We start from the raw sequence: 17,953 nt of genomic DNA on the forward strand, positions 1-17,953 counted from the left end.
GGAAGTAGGGTCAGTGCACAAAAACAAAGGGTGAAGGAGGAGAATGGGAGAAGCGATGGGTATGAAGAGAGCCAAACACACATGCATGCTTCCATTATTTTTAATTTTTTTTCATGGACTAAGGTATCCTTGAAGGCCAATATAGATATCAATAAAATGATTTCCAGAGCGTCAGTCCAGACACCTACCTGTACACGATGCCCATGGTAGACTCGCGGTGTTTGATCAGGCTGACCCTCCCATCGCTGTTCCTCTTGTGTTGGTTGGAGATGCTGAATATATGCAGCACCACCTCCCAGAGGTCCTTGGCGGTCCTCCGGCTCTCTGGACCAGAAAGCTCTTTACATGTGGCTGCCAGGAGCTGACCGAGCTGAGGAACAAACAAAACCTCATCAGTGGTCTGACAAGGAAACCATGGCAATAATAACCAAAAGCTCCCCTACAACCAATACAATAGCATGCTTATATAATGGGGCAGGATTGGAAGAGAATCTCAAGGTAAAAACCACTACCCCCCCCCCCCCCCCCCTCCTATATGAAATGATTCAGGCAGTTTGCAGCTGAGGTGGGGGAAAAAAATTGATGAAATCTCCCTCGATAATCACAGAAGTACAGAACTAAACATAATTGCACTGCCTTGCACGATGACATCATCAGCAGACGCCTTGCATGATGACATCATCAGCAGTAGCCATGCTCAAATCAGTCTTACAACAGTTACAGTCAAAGAGTCAACTGGTTTAAGTATCTTAAGTTTCGTCATAAATACAAAACAAAACATTTTTCCTTTTTTTTCTACTCCACTACGGAGTGGCGAGAATACCTCACTGCTGACAAAGAAAGAAACACTGCCGTAATCTGGAGGTGACTCTTACCTTTACATATGGATTATTTTGCACTAAAGATGCAGGTGCCTGTAATATCAGGTACTCATTCTCCCGCCAGTTCAACAGGAAGGCTACACACTCCTCCGCAACTACCTGTCGGAGGGGAATATCTGCGGAGACAAGAGATTACAAAATGGAGACTATAGATTATTCTATGAAGATTAGTACATGCCAGAAACACCAAGGGCTTATTCCCACTGAGTACCGCGTGCGTTTCCAAACCATGTGTAGCACCCATGCTGCTGCAATGCTATAGTCCAATCGGTATAGACGTGCCATGCATGGCTATTGGTATCTGGCTGCGTGCTATGAAAAACTGCTGCATGCCGTACAGTATCGACCCGGTATGTGATTCGCACAGCATGCTGACAGAATAGACAGCACCTCCCTGTCCGGCTCGGATGCGGGGAAACTCTGCATATTCTTACGTAATGGAAACAGTATTGGTCAAGACCACAAATGACCTGTCAAGAGTACTTCCTACTAGACACTATGGACCTGAACTTCGGGCAGCACATTCAAAATGGCTCCAAGGGTTACTACACTGTTACGAGGGGGTATCGTAAAGTTTTAAAGAAAACCTGTAAGGAAAAAAAGTGCCCTGAGGGGTATTTACCTCGCGAGGGGGAAGCCTCTCGATCTTAATAATAGGCTTTCCCTGTCCTCCTATGACCCTCGGTTCCAGCGCTGGCTACACCAAACCAAACATGGCAATAATGTGGAAATATGCGCTCCTGTGCAAACGCAGTACCTACTTCCCCCTCCAGCTCCAGCGGAAACACCTGAGGGGAAGCGGGTACTGTGTCTGCGAAAGAGCACAGATGTAAATATTGCCGTGTGCTGTACCCGCTACTGTGGATTTCAGGGCTGCCAGCGCTGGACGCCGCTGACTGAGGACGATTGGGAAAGACTCTTTAGGATCCAGAGGCTTCTCCCTCCTGAGCCAAGTACCCCCCCAGGGCTACATTTCCCTATAGGTACACTTTAATTATCACCCGGAAGTCATTATGGTATATTGTATACTGAAAAAGTCATAACTGCTCATGAAGTGCATGAAGTTGAGTAAATCAGTCCATTGCATCCTTTAAGGTGGACACACACACACACACACACACACACACACACACACACACACACACACACACACACACACACACACACACACACACACACACACACACACACACACACACACACACACACACACACACACACACACACACACACACACACACACACACACACACACACACACACACACACACACACACACACACACACACACACACACACACACACACACACGATTTTATGGAAATTCGATAAAAAAAAGATTGGATTTTCTGAAAAATCAAAACCTTTTTCGAAACAAGAAATCCGATCAGATTTCCCATTTTTATGCGATAAAAGTTGATCGGTAATGGTGGATTTTTCTGATCAATTTTTGTGAAAATTTAATGGTGTGTGGTAGAATGTCAATTTATTAATATATACACCCAAGCAATTTTCTCAGAGTTTCCAATCATTTTTATCATAACTGAGGAAAAAAACGTGTGTGTGAGGTACATTGGTCAGATTTAATGTTACAATCAGTCAGATTGCAATTCTTGAATTGAACAGATATTTAAAAAATTCTATGGTGTGTGGCCACCTTTGGTCACTTCTGGCACAATCTGTAAAATATAAATGTAGTCAGGGGTGCGCTGGACATGAGTAATACACAGTTGCTGTTCTTAATTACAAGTTTTTTATTGTGAATATTATCACCAAGTACCAAAAAACTCAGTCATATACACTCTCATGCATTCATCCTTTCGTACAGAGAGCGAGCTGGTTCTCTTTTAAAAATAAAAATAAAAACCTCAACAGTTGTGGGTTTTAAAAAAATGCCACAGCTGTCGCATAAATGACAAAATGTTAAAATATAAAAGATATGTCGTAGTGTATACTCTAAAAAGTAAACTAATTGCCTAAATACTCCGTATATTCCTAGGGATACCGTATAGTACCCGGACAAAGGTAGATCCTGAACCTTTTTCTCTATTTTTAACTTGCAATTATATATGTGTATGGGTGAATTTCATGGAGCTAGATAGGCAGTTTGATAAAAGAAGAATTCTAAAAGTTGAATGATTGCAGCATTATGTGAGGAATACATCATGGAATTGTACAAGCAGCTACCACTTTAACAGATTGAAGGGCGGAGCGGACGAGTTTAGACCATCCCTACATATATAAAATGGCGACTTCTACACCAACTTATAGATTCTGAGGAAGACGGCCGAGCCGTTGAAACATGTTAATCGTATAGCTGTGAAACTGTTTTGATATAGGGGCGCCACCACAGAGGACTGGAACGCAAGGAAGTGGCCACAGCTTGGGTTGAGACGCACTAGGAAGTGACGTCTCTCCCCTGAAGTTGGTAATCCGGAGAACCGGAAGTTGCAGGTCTGAGCCGATCCGGCGTCCCTCTGGCTGCTAGCAGTTTACCGCTTCAGCGGTTTTACCTGCCGAGTGATTGAAGCGGTTCCCCGCATCATTGAAGAAGCTCCCCGGAGACTATCAGGACTATCTGATCTGGGAAACTCTGGGATATGTCGTAGGAACTATCGCAGGAGTGGTGAGAATCATTAAGGCATCTTACGTATAAGGGCCAGTGACTGCTATTACACAGTTAAAATCTGCACTATTTGGGACATACAATTCCTGGTTCAGGATCTACCTTTGTCCGGGTACTATACGGTATCCCTAGGAATATACAGAGTATTTAGGCAATTAGTTTACTTTTTAGAGTATACACTACGACATATCTTTTATATTTTAACATTTTGTCATTTATGCGACAGCTGTGGCATTTTTTTAAAACCCACAACTGTTGAGGTTTTTATTTTTAAAAGAGAACCAGCTCGCTCTCTGTACGAAAGGATGAATGCATGAGAGTGTATATGACTGAGTTTTTTGGTATTTGTCCAAAACTTCAGCGCTACAAGGTCTCTAATTCAGGAATCCGCCACCAACACCCCTCACAGTGCAGGCTTACCAGCTTCCTGTAAGACCCAGATTATAAGGTCTAAGCGTATATGTGGTCAGCATTACTGTAAGTGGTAACTGCATAGATTAATGTGAATATGTTATACTGTGAAAACTTGTTGAAACGGGGTGCCACTTTAACCTCTGCACATCCTAATATAAGGAGCCTTCTGGAGCGGGCCTGAAATGGTCTTGCTTTAGATGGGGAAGGAGATTCAATGTACACCTTCCTTGCGTTTCAAGCTTATCCCCGAATGACTGAGGGGGAATAGCGATATACTTTACCTTCCGTGCGTTCCACGCGGCGGAATTTCGGAAGTGACGTAGCGGAAGCTACGTCACGCTGATGCGAACGCGCGGCTTGATGCGCTGGCGGCGTTTAAGATGTAGGTGAGAGGGTATTTAACACCCACCCGGGTTGCCAATCCGTTAAGAAGCCCCTGAGGACGCGTGAGCGAAACCTAGGTCGGGCGGAACGGATGGCAGAGGGGAGACTGGCACCCTGCAAAACTATTTGTTTTAAAAGCTTTGTCTACTGAGGGTCCCTGTAATAAGGGCCCTTATGTGAGTATCTGTTTACAATTTTATGAAATAAAGTGCTTGTCTTAAATGAAAACGGAGAGCACTTAGATTTTTCTACTCTTTGATATTATACCCTCATATGCGGAGAACATCTTCAGAGGAGGAATATTTTGGGATCGCAGAACGTGGAAATCACAGATCGGTGGGGTTGCTGACCACATATACGCTTAGACCTTATAATCTGGGTCTTACAGGAAGCTGGTAAGCCTGCACTGTGAGGGGTGTTGGTGGCGGATTCCTGAATTAGAGACCTTGTAGCGCTGAAGTTTTGGACAAATATTATTATGAAGTCAATCTGAAGGACTTTTAACTTCTGGGCAGCTCTCGGGACTTTTTAGCTCTTTGCGCGGAGATTGTAGATAATTTTTTGTGTTACTGTTTTCAGAAATTTCTGCAGCAAAGTGTTTTCTATTTTCTATTTTTAATTGATACTTTAACCTCAGAAACCATGTTGGATGTATTTGATTATATGTCTAGACGTAATATTGAGATTGGTGAGGCATTTGGAGAAACTCATAGTGAGGTGTTTGAAGAGAATTTGGAAAGCCAGTTTAAAACACTAAGTCATGTCTGTGAAAAGAAACTGGCGGTTTGGTGGGACATAGCCTCCCTTGAAAGATATCGTGAGGCAGGCTATGTCCCACGTAGATGCAGATGGGATTTCAGTCCCAATGAAAGTGAGAGAACTGATGTTTCAGATGAGGACTGGTACATATTTTTTAACAAATGTGGGAAAGAGTTATTGGGGCTACTAGTAAAAGGGAAAAAAGTGAAATTGCAGAATCTGGATAAAGAAATAGAAAATATTAAGATTAAGTTGGAACCTTATAAATGCTTATTTGAATATAAGCAATTATCCAAAGATTTACAAGGATATCTGAAAAAAACGGATGAGGATTTAAAAAACAAAAAACAAAAGAAGTTTACTAGAGATTTCAATGACTATAAAGCGGGAGAAGTATTTAAATGGCAGAAGAAGATAACCCCCATAGATAAAGTGAAAGATACCCAACTGAGAGAGGAGGGGGCTGAAGGGGGAACACAAACCCCAATAGTGGTCAGACCTAAAATTAATAAAATACCTGAACAGAAACCGAGATGGGAAAGGAAAGAAAATAAAAAATGGGTGAACCAACCCCAATGGAGAAATAATCCTAGATATCATTATATAGAAAAACCAATGGGATATTATCCTGCCCAATCTCCATATAATAGGATACCGGCTAGAAACCAACATTTAAATCCCCCCAGTGATTATAGACCCAGACAGAAATATGGGGCATATGGAGGGAGGTATGAGGAGAAAAAGTACGGAAAAGGAAAGGAAATAAAGAAAAGACCACAGAGGGGGTGGAGACCGAGGGTTGTACATAACCCCAATCAGATACCTATCCATAATAGATTCGAGGTTCTGAGTAAGGACTGGACAGAATCAGAGTCAGAATGCCCAAATACTCCTTGTGATGCACACCCTTTTATAGATCCCCGTGTAGGGACAAGAGAGAGAAAGAGAAAACCAGAACTAGACGAGGAAACAGAGGAGGAAGAAGATATCAACAACGCCTCAAAAAAATGGAAAGAGTAGAAGGGGAAGGAATATATAATTTGAGCTCCATAACGTTAAATCCGAATCAGATATCCTTGCTAGATCAGGGTTTGAAATTTGCTCCACCTAAGAAATTGGACAAATTCGGAACTTTCATTGATATACATAAGTTCATACGAAAATTAAGTATAAAGAAATTTTTTGCGACCAAAACGGGTCCCACTGATAATACAGTGGACAGTAGTTTGGAAAGAAGTTTTGTTCACAGTGGTTTGAAGAATAAATCTATTTTTAAGCCCCCACAGAATAGTAACCATCAAATTGAAGCATTCAAAAAGATGGTGATTAAAGACTTGAGAGAACTGACTATTCCAAGGTCATATAATGATATGTGGATAAAGAAAGGCATCAAAGAGTTTAAGGAAATTAATGAAGTGGTAATAAAAGCAGCAGATAAGGGGGGTGGGATAGTGATTTTAGATAAGAAAGATTACAATCGAGAAATGCTGCGCCTACTTGAGGATGAGAATACGTATGAGAGATTAAGGGGAGATCCGGGGGCAAAATATAAGAAAGAACTAGAAATTTTGATGGACTGGGGTAATAGAGAGGGGATTTTGGATGAGAAAGAGATTAAATATCTTAAACCCTCGACTATTAGGACTCCAGTAATTTATTATTTGCCAAAGGTGCATAAGAGCACTACTAACCCCCCAGGGAGACCCATTGTCAGTGGGATAGGTTCAGTCACCTATAGATTAGGTGAATACATAGATAAATTCTTACAGCCATTAGTAACTACCACAGACTCTTATTTGAGGGACTCAAAACATGTTATTAATATTATCAAAGATTTAAATTTTGATGAACCCCCTTTTCTAGTGACTGCTGATATAACATCTTTATATACAGTGATACCACATTCTGCGGGTCTTAAAGCAATTGAATATTTTATGCATAAAAAAGGAGAATTAGAAGAGAAACAGATCCAGTTTGTAATTAACTGTACTAGATTTGCATTAGATCATAATTACTTCTGGTTTGGGGGTAACTTCTATCTACAAAAAGTGGGAGTGGCCATGGGGGCAAAATTTGCACCCAGTATGGCAAACTTGTATATGGCTCTGTGGGAGGAAGAACACATATATAGACATATAGATCAGAATTTGATTATTTGGAAAAGATTCATAGATGATATCATGTTTATGTGGAGAGGGGATGAATTTTCCTTAAAGAATTTTATTGAGACCCTAAATGCCACAACCCCAAATTTGATATTTACTTGTGAATACAATAGAGATGAAGTTCACTTTCTGGATCTAGTTATAAGCAACTCGAACGAGATAATCAAAACTAGTACGTATACAAAACCTACAGATAGGAATAGTTTCATCCCCGTGACTAGTTGTCATCATCCCAACTGGTTGCGAGGTATCCCGAAAGGGCAATTTATGCGTCTTAGGAGGAATTGTGGTGAAATTACTGATTTTTATGCAGAAACTGATATATTGAGAAAAAAATTTGAAAAGAAAGGTTATGATAGAAGTAGATTAGAAATCCTCCGCAATGAGGTAGCAATAATAGAGAGAGAGACCATTCTGGGAGAAAACACTAAAGAAAAGAAAGAACTAATATGTCCATTTATAACAGGATTTAGTCAGCAATATAAGAAATTGGGAAAGATGTTTAACAAACACTGGGCCCTTTTGAAAGAGGACCCAGTGTTGAGTGGAATATTACCGGAACGCCCAGAAATGATCTACAGAAAAGCTCCAAATTTGAAAGATATCCTAACTTCAAGTGCTATAGAGGAACCTAGATATAAGGGAGTGAGCTCCTTTGGGGAGGTAGGTTTCTACAAATGCAGAAAGTGCCTGCCTTGTAGGACGTGCATTCTCACCCCTAGAGTACAACAAACTTTCTCCAGTGAGGAATATGAGATAAAACAGTTTATAACTTGTGAGACAAAATATTTGGTTTATCTGCTTACCTGTCCCTGTGGAAAGTATTATGTAGGAAGAACCAAGAGACCCCTCAAAGAGAGAATTGGGGAACACATAAACAATATAAAAAGTGGTTTTAAAGAACACTCGGTATCTGAACACTTTAGAATCTGTCATCAACAGGATCCCTCAGGTTTGAGGTTCTGTGGGATAGAGAGGAATTTGGGTAACTGGAGGGGTACACATAGGATAAGAGAGATTTCTAAGGCAGAAACCAAATGGATTTATTTGTTAGACTGTATGGACCCTAAGGGTTTAAATATTGAGTTAGATTTAAATTGCTTTATAACAGATGAGTAATGGAATTATGTAGATTATTTTATTGAGTTTAATAGTAGTGGTTGATTACCATAGAGAGGGGTCTGTGTTATCATTTTAATCACTTTAATTGATCATGGACTGTATTTATATAGTGTTTAATATGGGATTTCGACTTACTGGAATGAGGTGGAGTTTCCCTCAATTTGCCTAAATCTGAGGTGTTTTATTGTTTTTAGTGTTTTCATTTTATTTTATTTTATTTTATATCATTGATTTTATTTCATTTTATTTTTGTTTATATGTGTATCATCTTCAGTGTATTTTTATTACTGTAAGTGGTAACTGCATAGATTAATGTGAATATGTTATACTGTGAAAACTTGTTGAAACGGGGTGCCACTTTAACCTCTGCACATCCTAATATAAGGAGCCTTCTGGAGCGGGCCTGAAATGGTCTTGCTTTAGATGGGGAAGGAGATTCAATGTACACCTTCCTTGCGTTTCAAGCTTATCCCCGAATGACTGAGGGGGAATAGCGATATACTTTACCTTCCGTGCGTTCCACGCGGCGGAATTTCGGAAGTGACGTAGCGGAAGCTACGTCACGCTGATGCGAACGCGCGGCTTGATGCGCTGGCGGCGTTTAAGATGTAGGTGAGAGGGTATTTAACACCCACCCGGGTTGCCAATCCGTTAAGAAGCCCCTGAGGACGCGTGAGCGAAACCTAGGTCGGGCGGAACGGATGGCAGAGGGGAGACTGGCACCCTGCAAAACTATTTGTTTTAAAAGCTTTGTCTACTGAGGGTCCCTGTAATAAGGGCCCTTATGTGAGTATCTGTTTACAATTTTATGAAATAAAGTGCTTGTCTTAAATGAAAACGGAGAGCACTTAGATTTTTCTACTCTTTGATATTATACCCTCATATGCGGAGAACATCTTCAGAGGAGGAATATTTTGGGATCGCAGAACGTGGAAATCACAGATCGGTGGGGTTGCTGACCACATATACGCTTAGACCTTATAATCTGGGTCTTACAGGAAGCTGGTAAGCCTGCACTGTGAGGGGTGTTGGTGGCGGATTCCTGAATTAGAGACCTTGTAGCGCTGAAGTTTTGGACAAATATTATTATGAAGTCAATCTGAAGGACTTTTAACTTCTGGGCAGCTCTCGGGACTTTTTAGCTCTTTGCGCGGAGATTGTAGATAATTTTTTGAGTTTTTTGGTACTTGGTGATAATATTCACAATAAAAAACTTGTAATTAAGAACAGCAACTGTGTATTACTCATGTCCAGTGCACCCCTGACTACATTTATACTTGCTCTTTTTTAGGTGGGGAAAGGGGAGTATCCCACCCTAGGTGGTTGCAGCAGGAGGCAGCTTACATAGTATAGGGTTACTGCCATTGCTAATAACCCAACAGCCCTCTTTGAGCAGCGCCCTCCAGTGTGTCTTTTCAGTGATTCATTTATATCTCCCCTTTGGAGTATGGCAGCAGCTGACCAGAACCACAACATCTGGAAATTTAGAGATCAACAGACTAGCAGAATTGATGCTTTCTTTAATCGACATGAATACAATGAGAGGAAAGGTATATACTGGGAAGATGTGGTATATGATTTCAGACTTCTTGAAAAACTGCTGATTAAAGAGACAAAAAACCAATGGGAAGTGGCAACCCTAGACCAGTATCTATTATGGGAAGTGTCACCTGTTGGTTTGACAATATATAAACAATTAGCAGCAGATCTTTCAACACCTTCAGTGCAGGAGGAATGGGACAGGAGGTTTCATGGATTTTCCATGCAAGTTGTCTCATTCATCAGGGACACCAGAAAGAGCCAGTGTTTTGGTTTAACCACTTCAGGACCACAGTCTTTTCGCCCCTTAAGGACCAGAGCCTTTTTCTCCATTCAGACCACTGCAGCTTTCACGGTTTAATGCTCGGTCATACAACCTACCACCTAAATGAATTTTACCTCCTTTTCTTGTCACTAATACAGCTTTCTTTTGATGCTATTTGATTGCTGCTGCGAGTTTTACTTTTTATTATATTCATCAAAAAAGACATGAATTTTGTCAAAAAAATGACTTTTTTAACTTTCTGTGCTGACATTTTTCAAATAAAGTAAAATTTCCTATACATTTGAGCGCGAAAGTTATTCTGCTACATGTCTTTGATAAAAAAAAACCCATTCAGTGTATATTTATTGGATTGGGTAAAAGTTATAGCGTTTACAAACTATGGTGCCAAAAGTGAATTTTCCCATTTTCAAGCATCTCTGACTTTTCTGCGCACCTGTCAGGTTTCATGAGGGGCTAAAATTCCAGGATAGTACAAATACCCCCCAAATGACCCCATTTTGGAAAGAAGACATCCCAAAGTATTCAGTGAGAGGCATGGTGAGTTCATAGAAGATTTTATTTTTTGTCACAAGTTAGCAGAAAATGACACTTTGTGACAACAAAAAAAAAAAAAAAAAAGTTTCCATTTCTTCTAACTTGCGACAAAAAAAAAATGAAATCTGCCACGGACTCACTATGCTCCTCTCTGAATACCTTGAAGTGTCTACTTTCCAAAATGGGGTCATTTGTGGGGTGTGTTCACTGTCCTGGCATTTTGGGGGGTGCCTAATTGTAAGCACCCCTGTAAAGCCTAAAGATGCTCATTGGACTTTGGGCCCCTTAGCGCAGTTAGGCTGCAAAAAAGTGCCACACATGTGGTATTGCCGTACTCAGGAAAAGTAGTATAATGTGTTTTGGGGTGTATTTTTACACATACCCATGCTGGGTGGGAGAAATATCTCCGTAAATGACAATTTTTTTATTTTTTTTTTACACACAATTGTCTATTTATAGAGATATTTCTCCCACTCAGCATGGGTATGTGGAAAAATACACCCCAAAACACATTATACTACTTCTCCTGAGTACGGCGATACCACATGTGTGGCACTTTTTTGCACCCTAACTGCGCTAAGGGGCCCAAAGTCCAATGAGTACCTTTAGGATTTCACAGGTCATTTTGAGAAATTTCGTTTCAAGACTACTCCTCACGGTTTAGGGCCCCTAAAATGCCAGGACAGTATAGGAACCCCACAAATTACCCCATTTTAGAAAGAAGACACCCCAAGGTATTCCATTAGGAGTATGGTGAGTTCATAGAAGATTTTTTTTTTTTTGTCACAAGTTAGCGGAAATTGATGTTAATTTTTTTTTTTCACAAAGTGTCATTTTCCGCTAACTTGTGACAAAAAATAAAATCTTCTATGAACTCACCATACTCCTAACGGAATACCTTGGGGTGTCTTCTTTCTAAAATGGGGTCATTTGTGGGGTTCCTATACTGCCCTGGCATTTTAGGGGCCCTAAACCGCGAGGAGTAGTCTTGAAACCAAATGTCGCAAAATGACCTGTGAAATCCTAAAGGTACTCATTGGACTTTGGGCCCCTTAGCGCACTTAGGGTGCAAAAAAGTGCCACACATGTGGTACCGCCGTACTCAGGAGAAGTAGTATAATGTGTTTTGGGGTGTATTTTTACACATACAGATGCTGGGTGGGAGAAATATCTCTGTAAATGACAATTATTTGATTTTTTTTACACACAATTGTCCATTTACAGAGAGATTTCTCCCACCCAGCATGGGTATGTATAAAAATACACCGCAAAACACATTATACTACTTCTTCTGAGTACGGCGATACCACATGTGTGACACTTTTTTGCAACCTAGGTGCGCTAAGGGGCCTAACGTCCTATTCACAGGTCATTTTGAGGCATTTGGATTCTAGACTACTCCTCACGGTTTAGGGCCCCTAAAATGCCAGGGCAGTATAGGAACCCCACAAGTGACCCCATTTTAGAAAGAAGATACCCCAAGGTATTCCGTTAGGGGTATGGTGAGTTCATAGAAGATTTTATTTTTTGTCACAAGTTAGTGAAAAATGACACTTTGTGAAAAAAACAATAAAAATCCAATTTCCTCTAACTTTTGACAAAAAATAAAATATTCTATGAACTCATCATACACCTAACAGAATACCTTGGGGTGTCTTCTTTCTAAAATGGGGTCACTTGTGGGGTTCCTATACTGCCCTGGCATTTTACGGGCCCAAAACTGTGAGTAGTCTGGAAACCAAATTTCTCAAAATGACTGTTCAGGGGTATAAGCATCTGCAAATTTTGATGACAGGTGGTCTATGAGGGGGCAAATTTTGTGGAAGCGGTCATAAGCAGGGTGGCCTCTTAGATGACAGGATGTATTGGGCCTGATCTGATGGATAGGAGTGCTAGGGGGGTGACAGGAGGTGATTGATGGGTGTCTCAGGGGGCGGTTAGAGGGGAAAATAGATGCAATCAATGCACTGGGGACGTGATCGGAAGGGGGTCTGAGGGGGATCTGAGGGTTTGGCCGAGTGATCAGGAGCCCACACGGGGCAAATTAGGGCCTGATCTGATGGGTAGGTGTGCTAGGGGGTGACAGGAGGTGATTGATGGGTGTCTCAAGGTGTGATTAGAGGGGGGAAATAGATGCAAGCAATGCACTGGCGAGGTGATCAGGGCTGGGGTCTGAGGGCGTTCTGAGGTGTGGGCGGGTGATTGGGTGCCCGCAAGGGGCAGATTAGGGTCTAATCTGATGGGTAACAGTGACAGGTGGTGATAGGGGGTGATTGATGGGTAATTAGTGGGTGTTTAGAGGAGATAAGAGATGTAAACAATGGATTTGGGAGGTGATCTGATGTCGGATCTGCGGGCGATCTATTGGTGTGGGTGGGTGATCAGATTGCCCGCAAGGGGCAGGTTAGGGGCTGATTGATGGGTGGCAGTGACAGGGGGTGATTGACGGGTGATTGACGGGTGATTGACAGGTGATCAGGGGGGATAGATGCATACAGTACACGGGGGGGGGGGGGGTCTGGGGAGAATCTGAGGGGTGGGGGGGTGATCAGGAGGGAGTAGGGGGCAGATTAGGGACTTAAAAATAAAATAGCGTTGACAGATAGTGACAGGGAGTGATTGATGGGTGATTAGGGGGGTGACTGGGTGCAAACAGTGGTCTGGGGGGTGGGCAGGGGGGGGTCTGAGGGGTGCTGTGGGCGATCAGGAGGCAGGGGAGGGGGAAATCAGTGTGCTTGGGTGCAGACTAGGGTGGCTACAGCCTGCCCTGGTGGTCCCTCGGACACTGGGACCACCAGGGCAGGAGGCAGCCAGTATAATAGGCTTTGTATACATTACAAAGCCTATTATACTTATTACATGCGGCGATCCGGGTGCTAGTAACCCGCCGGCGCTTCCGAACGGCCTGCGGGTTACAACGAACGGTGGGCGGAGCCAGTCCCCGGCGGCTGATCGCGTCACGAATGACGCGATCGCCGCACAGCCACTCCCGCAGCCGCCCCCGCCGATGGGCGTATTGCGGTCGTTTGGGCCCGGTCTTTGCCGCCGCCCATCGGCTGGGGGCGGTCGTTAAGTGGTTAAACAAGGAGATTAGAAATATGAAAGAAGATATGCAATCATTTAATGAGGTTCCTGAATATCAAAATTTGGAAAAAAACATTTTCAGCAGGTTAGAGAATCTCGAGAGAGAAATTATAACTAAAAAGAAAAAGAAATTTATAAGGGACTCTATCCCCATCCACACACTGGTTCCACATGGAGTCCCTGAGGCTGTGAATGAAATGGAATGTGAATGGAGTATACACGACCACTCATTTGAAACAGTGGACGCAACTGGAGTATGTGACATAGATGGGGTAGGGGAAAGTGATGGAACAATGAACTCAAATCAGGAAGAAGTCACAATGGATTGGGGGAATCTTCGGGGTGCAGAAGGCGGGGGGGAACATGGCAACAATCTGATAGTAGATGAGTTGCCACAAGAAGATACTGTGGATAATGGTAGTATCCTTAGCACCCCAGATTCCCTGGGCACACCCCGGGTGGATTATGCACAACAAGTTAAAGAAGATTGGAGTAGACTCATTAATAGAAACAGTAAAGATTACGAGGACAACCAGTTGGACAGGGTTGTGAGAAGGAAGGAGTTTAAGAAAAACATAAACACACACAAGATGTCCACTAGAGGTAAAGTTACAAATGGTGGAGATTATAATATTCCAATCCACAATAGATTCTCCACCCTGGTAGATGCACCAGGAGAATCCCAAGGTGACCTCAGACCCATGCCCAAACAGGCCCCTAAGGGACATAAAAAAGCCCCAAACTTAATCTTTGATAAAAAGGCCCCTAGGAAGAACTCTTTAACAAGAGGCCTCGGGAATCAAGGGACCTCCAATAAAAATGGACCTAAGTATAACTCAAATAAAAGAAGTAGTGGCACCATTAACCACTAATTTTTAACACAGGGTCACAGACCAGAATTTTTAACACAGGGTCACAGACCAGAAAAAGAGGTAGGAAGAGGAAGAGGGGGACTAGAGGGGGGAGGGGTAGTCATGGGAAGACAATGAATGCAGATATCAGTGTGAAAACGAACAAAGAGAGGGGTATCTACAATTTAAGTGGGGTAGAACTGAGTGAGATCGAGAAAAGGGTATTGGAGAAAGGATTAAAATTCGCCCCTACCTCCAAATTGAATAAATTTGAAACCTATATTGATATTAAAAAATATATGAGGAAATTATGTTTAAAGAAATATTTCCATAAAAATGTACTAGCCCCAAAACAGACCGACTCAGTCTTCATACATACCAACTTAAAAAATCCCTCTAAGTTCAACCCCACACATGAGATCAGTAAGGAGATGCATGTCTTTGAACACAATGTTGTGAGAGACCTTAGAAAGATTAAGCCACTGCCCATATCCCTGAACAATCTGTCCCGGGAGGAATTTAAAGCTATCAATGATCTTCAACAAAATAAAAACATCATAATACGTCCAGCAGATAAAGGGGGTGGGATAGTTGTCCAAAGGGAAAGGGACTATAATATAGAAGCTCTCCGTCTGCTGAGTGACACCAATACATATAGACGTTTGAAGGGTGACCCCGGAAATAACTTTGGTAAGGAATTAGACCAGTTATTAAAAGATGCATATAGGGAAGGAATCCTAAATAAAAAGGAGTTCGATTTTGTGAGCATAACCCACCCCAGGACTGCAATATTTTACCATCTCCCGAAGCTACATAAGAACCAGGCTGATCCTCCAGGCAGGCCGATTGTCTCTGGGGTGGGGTCGGTCACATCCAATCTTTCCAGGTATGTTGACACCTTCCTCCAGAGATATGTAAGATCTACTCCGGCCTTCCTGGAGGATACCAAGCACGCCCTGAACATTTTGGAAGGGTTGGTATGGGAAGATGGTTGGCTTTTAGCTACCCTTGATGTAGCCTCGCTATATACCATAATTCAACATGATGATGGCTTAAGGGCGGTGAGCCAATTCTTGAGTCTAGACTCCACCATGAGGGAGGAACAGAAACTCTTCATCTTGAGAGGGATACACTTTATATTAACACATAACCATTTCAGGTATGGGGAGGACTTCTACCTCCAGACGAGTGGGACGGCGATGGGGACCAGGTTCGCGCCGGGGTATGCTAACCTCTTCATGGCCCATTGGGAAGATACCCATGTATACGGGCGTGGGGGGCCCGGCGCGGACCTGGTCCTATGGAAAAGGTTTATTGACGACGTCCTGCTCGTCTGGAAAGGATCTGAGGAATCTCTTAGAAAATTTGTAAAAGATCTAAATTGTAATACTGTAAATTTAAAATTCACATCCGAGATCAGTAATAGGGAAATTAATTTTTTGGATATTAACATATATGTGGAGAATAATGAAATTAAAACCCGTACGTATACTAAGCCTACGGATGTAAATAGTTATATCCTAACCACAAGCTGCCATTTCCCCCCATGGCTGAACACCATCCCTAAGGGACAATTCATTCGCCTCAAAAGGAATTGCACAGAAGAAGGTGAATATCAGAGGGAGGTGGAAACACTTTCAAAGAAATTTAGTGAGAAGGGGTACACAGAAGATATTATTGAGGGAGCTAGAAAAGAGGTGGACGTTATGGACAGAAGGGATTTACTTATTAAGAAATATGGTGGGGTCCAGAAAGACTTCTCGCTAAGACTTAATTTGAGATACGGCCCACGTAGTGGAGTGATACATAACATTATCTCCAAACATTGGACGACCCTCAGACAGGACAAATTCCTGAACGAGATCTTGCCTACTCATCCCTCAATTACATATAGAAGGTCTGGAAATATAGGCCTCAAATTAGCAATGGCAGCTGGGGACTATGTAAGTGGCCCCAGGTTGACGGGTGAGGGAGGTTTCGTGAAATGTGGGAGGTGTATTAATTGTAAGAAAACTAAAACTTATAAAAAGATTACACAAGTAAGAGAGGGGGACGTAACATATAAGATTAAAGATCTGATCACATGTGACACTAAGGGTGTAATCTATTGTTTAATATGCCCATGTGGTAAGAAATATATTGGACGCACCAAGAGAACACTGGCAAGTAGGTTAGGAGAACATCTAAATAACATCGGGAAGGGTTGGGAGGGGCATCCTCTGTCCAAACACTTTAGGGATGTTCATGAATGTCGTACATGGGATATAGTATATTTTGGGTTGATGGTGGTACAGAGGGACATAAGGGGAGGAGATTATCTAGCCAAAATGTCCAGGCAGGAGAGTAGGTGGATTTTCAATTTAGATACTTTAATGCCCAAAGGGTTAAATGATGAAATGGAACTTTTCGGTTTCATGATGTAATATACATATGTACACATACACGTAAGTTAGGATCCATGACCCTCATTCTATCAATATTTTATGAGAGCAATCTGGTTCTCTATTGAGCTGCTGGTTTCTCTATTTTTAACTTGCAATTATATATGTGTATGGGTGAATTTCATGGAGCTAGATAGGCAGTTTGATAAAAGAAGAATTCTAAAAGTTGAATGATTGCAGCATTATGTGAGGAATACATCATGGAATTGTGCAAGCAGCTACCACTTTAACAGATTGAAGGGCGGAGCGGACGAGTTTAGACCATCCCTACATATATAAAATGGCGACTTCTACACCAACTTATAGATTCTGAGGAAGACGGCCGAGCCGTTGAAACATGTTAATCGTATAGCTGTGAAACTGTTTTGATATAGGGGCGCCCCGCTATATTACAGATTGGCCCACGTTCCTTCCATCCACATTGTTATACTGGATATACATAGAAACTACGGAACCACAGAGGACTGGAACGCAAGGAAGTGGCCACAGCTTGGGTTGAGACGCACTAGGAAGTGACGTCTCTCCCCTGAAGTTGGTAATCCGGAGAACCGGAAGTTGCAGGTCTGAGCCGATCCGGCGTCCCTCTGGCTGCTAGCAGTTTACCGCTTCAGCGGTTTTACCTGCCGAGTGATTGAAGCGGTTCCCCGCATCATTGAAGAAGCTCCCCGGAGACTATCAGGACTATCTCATCTGGGAAACTCTGGGATATGTCGTAGGAACTATCGCAGGAGTGGTGAGAATCATTAAGGCATCTTACGTATAAGGGCCAGTGACTGCTATTACACAGTTAAAATCTGCACTATTTGGGACATACAATTCCCGGTTCAGGATCTACCTTTGTCCGGGTACTATACGGTATCCCTAGGA

General features: G+C 42.3%; 1 protein-coding gene across 1 annotated transcript in view; it reads right to left on the reverse strand.

The window, feature by feature from the left end:
- INTS8 (integrator complex subunit 8) overlaps nt 1-17,953 on the reverse strand; it is a 70,393-nt gene that overhangs the window by 15,667 nt on the left and 36,773 nt on the right. Inside the window, exons 17-18 of the mRNA XM_068237681.1 lie at nt 876-997; nt 189-370 (exon numbers count right to left, since the gene is read on the reverse strand). Of these exons, the coding sequence (XP_068093782.1) occupies nt 189-370; nt 876-997 (304 nt within the window). The remainder of the gene's footprint in view (nt 1-188; nt 371-875; nt 998-17,953) is intronic.

Source organism: Hyperolius riggenbachi, chromosome 5 (genome assembly GCF_040937935.1).
Source record: "Hyperolius riggenbachi isolate aHypRig1 chromosome 5, aHypRig1.pri, whole genome shotgun sequence".
NCBI lineage: Eukaryota > Metazoa > Chordata > Amphibia > Anura > Hyperoliidae > Hyperolius > Hyperolius riggenbachi.